The sequence below is a fragment of the Corapipo altera genome, unplaced genomic scaffold (assembly GCF_003945725.1).
Source record: "Corapipo altera isolate COAL_440 unplaced genomic scaffold, ASM394572v1 215, whole genome shotgun sequence".
NCBI classification, from domain to species: Eukaryota; Metazoa; Chordata; class Aves; order Passeriformes; family Pipridae; genus Corapipo; species Corapipo altera.
Genome location: NW_020885008.1, coordinates 707952 through 716177, shown reverse-complemented (window position 1 = coordinate 716177; position 8226 = coordinate 707952). Strand labels below are relative to the sequence as shown.

General features: G+C 58.6%; 1 protein-coding gene across 1 annotated transcript in view; it reads left to right on the top strand.

Moving 5' to 3' along the window:
• Positions 1 to 8226, top strand: part of NKAIN1 (sodium/potassium transporting ATPase interacting 1) — a 34507-nt gene continuing 26281 nt past the window's right edge. Inside the window, exon 1 of the mRNA XM_027667370.1 lies at positions 1 to 264. Within this exon, the coding sequence (XP_027523171.1) occupies positions 211 to 264 (54 nt within the window). The 5' untranslated portion in view covers positions 1 to 210. The remainder of the gene's footprint in view (positions 265 to 8226) is intronic.

Below are 8226 nucleotides of genomic sequence, written 5' to 3'. Positions count from 1 at the left end.
CGCTGTAGCGGGGCGGGGGGCGGAGGGACAGGGGTGAGAAGGGGGGCGATGCCCCGCGCCGAGCGCAGCCCGCCGCGGTGCTGAGCCGGCGGGGCTGGAGAGCAGCAGGACATGGTGCTGGAGCCTCCCCGGACGCTTCCCGGGTGAGGAGCCGGAGCGCGGCGGCGGCGGCGAGAGGCCACGGAGCCCCGAGGATCCGGCTGGGGAGCCATGGGGAGATGCAACGGGCGGTGCACGCTGGTGGGATTCTGCTGCCTGCAGCTGGTAAGGCTCATCGGCATGCCGGGGGTGCTTTGTGCGAGAGGCTGCTCGCCTGTCACCGCTCCCCGCGCCGCCTCGGCGGTGACCTTGCGTTGGGACCGGCTTGGGGATGCTTCACCGGCACCCAAAAAAAAAAAAAAAAACAACCACAAAACACAAAAGGAAAAATGCTAATCAAAAAGATAGGAAATGCCACCCTCGTGCCCTGCCCCGGCGCTGGCCGGGGAGATGGATGGGCACCCGCTCCCGGCGCTGTCAGCGCCCGGGGTTGCGTCTCCGGCAGGTGTGAGCTTTGTTCCCAACTGCAATCTCTTCGCTCCGAGTTCGCTCCCGCCGGCGGTTTTCTATCCTGGTGGAATTCCAAGGATGTTTCTTGGGGTGCCGCTCCCCCGAGTCGGGGCAAGAGGGAAACTTGGAGCCGCTGCCAGCACTTTGGAAACTCTCCTGCTTCCGAGCGGGACCCACCTGCCCGCGGCGGGGGGACACCGGGATGCGGGGGGCGAGGAGAAAGGAAAGGTTTAATTTTAATGGGATTGCCGGTCTTCGTGGCAATTCAGCGCTGCACTTGCCGCCGCCCGTGAATCAATCTTCATCAGGCTCTGCCAGAGGAGCGGGCGAAGGGAACGCGGGGGGGATTCGGGGGGTTTCTGCTCAAACCAGCGCCGACGATGTGGCGATTAATTATCCCGGCGGGGCGGTTCGTTAATGCACAATCAGCATCCTCCAAGTTGCCCCCGCGGCCGTGCCGGGGGCTCCTCACGGCGAGGAGAAAGGGGGTAGGGGGATTGCTGAGATCTGGGGCGTCAGCCCGTGGTGTCCCCGGGATCGGGGGGTGCCGGGTGGATGGAGGCAGCGATGGAAACGGGTTCCGGAGCCGCTCCGGAGGTGATGGTGTCATCCTGCTGACGGGCACTTTCTTCCCGCCGTCGCTCCTGTTCATTCCTCATCCTTGGGAAGACAGCGAGCGGGGAGGGGTCCCCACTTTTGGGTGGAGGGGGGACACCGAGTGTTTCTGAGGGGTTGAGGAACCTTTGAGGATAATCCTCAACCCCGGGTGGCTCATCCCCGGGCTGAAGTCCCGCCATTCCCAGTGGGAATGGCCTCCGTGTCCCCAGCTGTCCCTTCTGTTCGCTCTGTAAAGTCTCGCTTTGCGTTTCGCTCACCTTCCCCCTCCTTCAGGATAAATCCAGCGGGTGTTTCTCGGCTGTGCAGGAGTTTCCTGGCTTTCGGTCACTTTCCTTTTCACAGCTTGGCTCCTAAACACGTTTGTTGGCATTTATTCCCTCAGATACCCCAGATCTGGGAGATTTTAATCCATTTATTTTAGGGGAAGGCTGAATTGTTGCAAGCTCCTGGGCTGGGAAAGCAGCTCCTGCTCACACCCAGAGAAACTTGGTGCTGCTAATTGGGGTCAGGCTGTGCCCTCCCCCCATGTGTCCTGGTGCTGTTGGCATCCCCAAAGGCTCAGTTCCAAGACTGTCCCTTACCAGTGACCTTCCCACCCCACACTCAGCTCATCCCCTCTCACCCTGCAGGATGATCTCCCAAGCTCCTTCCTGGCTTTGGAAGGAGCAGCACCTTCCATCCCACCAGGCCCCCACTCCCAGCACCTCCTGCCTTGGCAGTGGCACCTCCTGCCCTGCCTGAGGTGAAGGTGCCTGTGCTGAGCCAGCCCCAGGCTGGTGGAGGTGACAGTGTGACCAAGGTGTCCCCTGGGGTGACCAAGGCCACTCTTTATCTCCAGGGTGCACAGACCAGGCAGTGCCAAGGCTGTGAGGGAACAATGAGGAGCAGAGATGTCACCTGACCCCATCCCTGCTCCTCTTCTCTGCTTCAGCCATTCTGTGTCACCCCCAACACAGGGATGGCACATGGGGCTCATGTCCCCTCATCCAGGTGGCCCTGATACCTGTCCTGGGCCCTTTGTTCTACAGCTGTGGACAACTGTGCTCCCAGTGTGCCCAGCTGTGGGGGCTGGGGCTGTACTGGTGTGTGCTGGAGCTGCCTGGGGAGCTGTGCCCAGTTGCTGCAGTGTCACTGTTAAACCTCCTTGTCTTGTCAAATCTCCCTGGCCATCCTGGGCCTCAGTGTCCCTTACATGAGCAGTGTGGGTGACATTCAACCCTCCTGGGGCAATGCTACCACCTCCAGCTGGTCCTCACTGCCCGGCCACCTTCCCACAGGCACCTTCCCATGGCACCCCGTGTGTCACCATCACCCCAGGGGCACCTTCCACATCCCTGCTGGTTTCCCCAATATCTGTAGCCTGGTCCCTTGTCACCTGGTCCCTTGTCCCCCCTGGTCACAGGGATGCTCATGGTGGCTCCACGGCTGCGGGTGCCAGGTGCTGCTGACACCCCCTGGGCACATGATCCCTGGTCTGGAGGGGCCCTGCAGAGCCTTGCCCACTCCACCCCACACCTAAACCAGTTTGGGAAATTGTTTTTTGGGCCATGACACCACAGGGAGCCAGGGCAGCCATTTTGAAGCATCCAAACCCCCTCCGAGCTCCTTCACTGCTCCCAAGGCGATGCTGAAGGTGCTGGATGACTCTGCTCCTGGGGACAAGAAGCACCTGCTAGATTTTGCCTTCATTTATGGTTTTTTTCCCCTGAAAAATCCCACTTGCCAGGCACCTACTGCCCCTGGGAGAGGCCATCAGCAGGTGTTCATGATAACGAGTTGGGATGGAATACAAACCCCTGGGTTTTGCTGGTCTTTCCCACCATCTGGGGGAGCCTGTGTTGCCTGTTGTTGTCAGGAGGATTTACCCTTAATTTCTGTGAAGTGAGAGCTGCTGAGGTGGTTGGATGGAACAGGAACCTGAGGTGATCCCACCCTGTCTGGCACTGACAGCACGGGCACCGGGAGCCTCGAGCCACAACACTTGGTAACTCCGGATCCTAACGGTGCTGGTTGTAGGCTGGGACAGCTGTGGTGCTACAGGGAGGTGTTCCAGCCTCAGAGGCTGTTGGGATATTGGGATACGGTCTGCTGGGAGCTGAGCTCTGGTTGGATGTGTCCAGCTGCTGTCCTGTGTCCCTGGGCCATCCCGCTTCTCACTTGAGCTGGCTCCTTCTCCACCCCACAGTGGTGACCCCACTGCCTCCCCCTGTGGGGTGGGTTGGGGGGTGGGATCCAGCTCAGCCCCAGAGCTGGGTGGGCTCAGGGGCTGCTCAGAGCTCCCACCTCTGGCTGGCACAGCTCAGCATCACTCCCAGCTGGGGCTTCTTTTCCTTCTTTGTTTCTCCCTTCTCCCTCAAAAGGCTGGGAAAGCAGAGCTGGGTTGGCACCTCCCGCCTGGCTGAGCCTCTGGGGCTGGTGCTGGGGTGTGCTGTGGGGTGCCATGTGGTGCCATGCTGTGCCACTGCCATCCCTGCTCCCGCAGCCTCCCGGGGTAGGGGTGCAGGAGAAGGGCTTTGGGTCCATCCCATCCCTCTGCCCAGGCCTTGGCTTTCACACAGGGCACCAAGAGCCTCTGGGATGTGCCCCCCATCCCCGAGCCTGGAGAAGGAGATAACGGGCTCAGCTTAATGAGGGATGGGGGAAGGGAGAGGGTGGTTCATCCCCTGCATCCCTCAGCCACCCACCAGCCGTGTGTGACTCCCCTTCCCCAGCAGGATCCCACTGCACCCTGGGGGCTCCCAGCCCTCCTGTCCCCTCCTGTCCCCAGCACCCCTCCTGCCCCGATTCCTCTGGTTTGGGCCATCAAGGAGGGTACAAGTGAGAGTCATCCACCGGCATCTTTTGTCCTCACAGGGTTCCCACCGTGCCACCTCCTCGGCGTGGGGATGCCACCAGGGCAGCGGGGCCGGAGCTGCCCCCGCCGCCTTCCCCCTCCCTGGGAAGGGGGAAAAAGGAGCCCGGGCTGAACTCGGGGATGGAGGTTTTCAATTACACAATTAAATGCACAATTAGGTGTAATTACCAGCGCTCAGAAGGTGCGACTGTTCATAATGGGCTTGTAATCTACTGCCGCCACTGTTTGTACTGCTCGGCTCCCGCTCCCTAATGATTACGGAGAGCTTTCCCATTTGCATGGTTGCCATGGAAATGGGGGGCTGGCAGAGCCCCTCGCTTCCCTGGATCCCCCGGCTCCCCCTCAGCCCGTCTCCGTGGGGTGGGACACGGTGGGTGCAGCGGTGCCTCAGCACCAGGGGATGCTGCAGGGCGGAGGGTGCTGGCCTGGAGAGATGGGGATGCTCCAGGGATGGGCAGCACGAGGATCCATGGACAGCTCCGGGGTGGGAACTGTGTGTTAAGAGGCAGGAAAAACCCCAACCCACCCTGTCACCTCTGCGGGTGAGCACCCCAAAACCCACAGGAGGGTGTGGGTGGCCATGGAGAAGCATCACCCTGGTGAGACCTCCGCGTGGCTGAGCATCCTGTGGCACATCCCCATCCAGGCAGAGCCATAAAGGTTTATTGAGGTGTGTTTGGGAAGGCAGAGCCTCCCAGCTCGCAATTAAAACCGCGATTAAAGTGCCATACGTCTAAATTTGCAGGACCAGCCAATGTGCCCCCGAGAGGATTAATGAGGCCGCTTGAAGAGCTCCCTAAATCATTCATGCCAGTTTGCAACAGAGCTGGGAGAAAGGGGGACTGGAAAATAAATGTTTTGCAGGGCTGGGTTGTAGAGAAAATAAAGGGGATGAGCATGAAAACAACCTGGCCTGCCACTGAAGCTGTGAGAGCCCGGGAAGGAAAGGTTGATGTGATCAGCAAAGCCTAAAGCAGGTTGGCTGATGGATATCTGAGAAAATGAGTCTTGTCCAAGCCAGTCCCGGGTCTTGTTCCTTCTTGAGCTCTCAGGTTGGCTGCTGGAAGGGACTGAGCTGTCCTGGCAGTGTTTGGAGGCCGATAAGCAATTTGATTTAATCCCAGGTGGCTTCTGTTAGGAGAAGAATTAGCTCTATAAAAAATCAATGCTGCTCATTTCAGGAATAGACAGAAAGGAGGAAAGGAATAAAATCCTCACTGGAGACAATGTGGGGATGGTGGTGAGCAGTGCCTGGCACAGGGGAGGTAGGGACAGGCCCCCTGCCATCCTGTGGGGCAGCTGGGCTTCCCATTCCAAAATCCATTGCCAAGCCATTGGGAGAGGACTGGGAAGAGAAACCTGAAGTTGGAAGATATGGAAACAGCCTCTTGAGAAGCTCAGTCTCTGTGGTTGATCTGAGGGAAGATCATGGAATGGCTTGGGTTGGAAGGGACCTTAAAGCCCATCCAGTCCCACCCCTGCCATGGGCAGGGACACCTTCCACCAGCCCAGGTTGTTCCAACCTGGCCTTGGACACTTCCAGGAATCCAGGGGCAGCCACAGCTTCTCTGGGCAACATGTGCCAGGGCCTCCCCACCCTCCCAGGGAAGGACTTCTCCCCAGTATCCAACCTAAATTTCTCCTTTTTTATTTTGAAACCACCTCCCTTGAAGATGGGAAAGTGGAAGAGGTTCCTGGCACCAACAATCCTTAATGCAGGAGAAATAAGGCAAAGAGAGTGGTTGTGGGGGAGAAAAGTGGCTTTTATCCCTAAAGGTGATTAACCACGGCCAGAAATTCCCTCTGGGTGTGGTGGCCTTTCCCTGCTGCCTGTGACCAGCACCTGCCCTGGGCTTGATGTCACATTGAGAGCCAGGGGACAGCAGGGCCATCCCCACATGGTGACAGTGGCAGAGGCTGGGAGGTACCCAGGGTTGTGCATCCCAGTGAACTGGTTGGTTTTGCTGGTGGGTCAATGAACACCTTGGCCATGCTCCTCGTGGTGTTGTTTATTCCCAGGCTCAGAGCCCAAGGGTTGCTCTCCCTGCCTGGAGGTCCCAGTGGCTCCCACCACTTTTCCCCTCTGCAGTGGAGCTGTTGGTTCCTCTCTCCACAGTTACTCCAGTGAGAAATCACAGGGGGAGCCTGGAGGGGCTGAATAATTGAGCAGGGAGAAAGATTTGGGCTCAACCAGCTCAAAACCTATCACGGAGAAATTCAATTCCTGATGAGATTGATCCCACATCCCTCTCTGGGACTTGGGCCTGGGGTGCTGCCAGCCCTGCACCCACCCTGCTGCACCCACAGGGTGGGCTGTGGCTGTTGGGAGGATGCTGGGAATGGATTCCAGGATACCACATCCTCACAGCCTTGTGCTGATGCTCCAGGGCTGGGAAAGGGCTTTGTATCCCTTTATATCCCACAGCCTGGAGCATCAGCCCTGGGAACAGGGTCCTGCTGGCATCACAGGCTGGAGAACCCTTGGGGTGCTCCAACCACTGCCTGGGGATGTGGAAAGGGGAGAAGATGAGCAGGAACACACAGCAGGGATGGAAGACCCACAAATCCCTCATGTCCCAGGTGTCCCAACAGCCCCTCCAGCACTGACCATGAGATGCAGGTTGTTGTGTATCCATGGTGAGTGGGCAGCTTCCAACCCCTTATCCCAACCCTCCAGGCTTTATCCCCATCCCTCATCCTCCCTGGATGCTCTGGGATGTCCTTGCCCCCATCCCAGCCAGGAGCCAGGGGCAGCTTGGCTGGAAGTGATGGAACATTGTGGGTTGAACGGGGTGAAAACATCCTTCCCGAACGCCAGGGGATGCTTGGAGCAGCAGAGGGGCTCAGGATGGCCCCCTTGGCATTGGGGTTTTTCCTTTCCCTCCATTTGAAAGCAGCTATTTGTTTCAATTTTCAAAGTGTGTACGTAATGGGCTGGGAAACTTGAAAGGCAGAGTTGGCAGGGAGCAGCCCCAGCCGTGTTTAAACAGGACATTAAACCCCCAGAGGTTTATTAATAAGATTAATAACAGCTCCCATGTGCTGGGCTGGGGGATTTCACCCCCCCCTTTGGGTTTCTGTCTGCAGCAGAAGGAGATTTGGGGGAGAAAAAAATCAGTTGCCCAAGTGCTGCTTTGTCTCTGCCCCCAGATGGGAGCAGAGGGGCAGGATGTGACCCCAAATGAGAGCAGAGGGGCAGGATGTGCCCCCAGACAGGAGTAGAGGGGCAGGATGTGCCCCCAGATGGGAGCAGAGGGGCAGGATGTGACCCCAGACAGGAGCAGAGGGGCAGGATGTGCCCCCAGACAGGAGCAGAGGGGCAGGATGTGACCCCAGACAGGAGCAGAGGGGCAGGATGTGCCCCCAGATGAGAGCAGAGGGGCAGGATGTGCCCCCCAGCCATCCCCCATCCCAATGGGGTCCCACAGGGGCATGTTTTCCTTATTATTTAATAGGGATTTTTTTCAGCTGCTCGTCCCTGGCAGGAGGTGCCAGGAGGAACCCCTGTGCAGTGATGGTTCCCCCTTCCCCATCAGCCAGCTGGGAGCCCACAGGGAGTCTGGGGGCTTGGGGTGAGTGTTCAGGGGGCTCAGCATGTCCCTGGTAGTGCCGGGGGTGATGTCTTAAAAGCCAGAAAATATATATAATATAGATTTTAAGGCATCAGGGGGTTTAGGACGGGGGGATGCAGGAGGGCTGGATTTAAGGGCACATCCCCCAGCTGCCCAAAACCAGGGAGCAAACACAAGTGTCTGGGGGGCCTGTGGTGAATCCAGCTGTGTCCCCACAAAGCCAGTAAGACCCCCAAGCTGAACCTAACCCTTTCCCACCATAGCTGTGTGTCCTGGGAACACTGGGAATGTGGCACCAGGGATGCAGAGGAGGTGGAGCAGAGAGGCTTTGCTTGCCCTGCTCTCTCGCCGGGGAAGAAAAGTCTGAAACCTTTGGTGGATGGGATTGGGGAAACCAAAGGGCTGGGAATGGCCAGTCTGGGGCTCAGGGGTTACAGGGAGCCTTGGGGATGTCACTGGGATGGTGCCTCTCTCCTCTGGGCACCCCTGTGCCATCCCACAGGGACACCCAGGTACAAAACTTAGCTGGGAAACGTCCCAGGGAAGAGGAGGAAGCTCAGGGTGGGAGCAGAGGGTGGGAGTGTGCGATGCTCCAGTTGGAGTGGAGTTGGATCATCCTGGAGGATGCTCAGG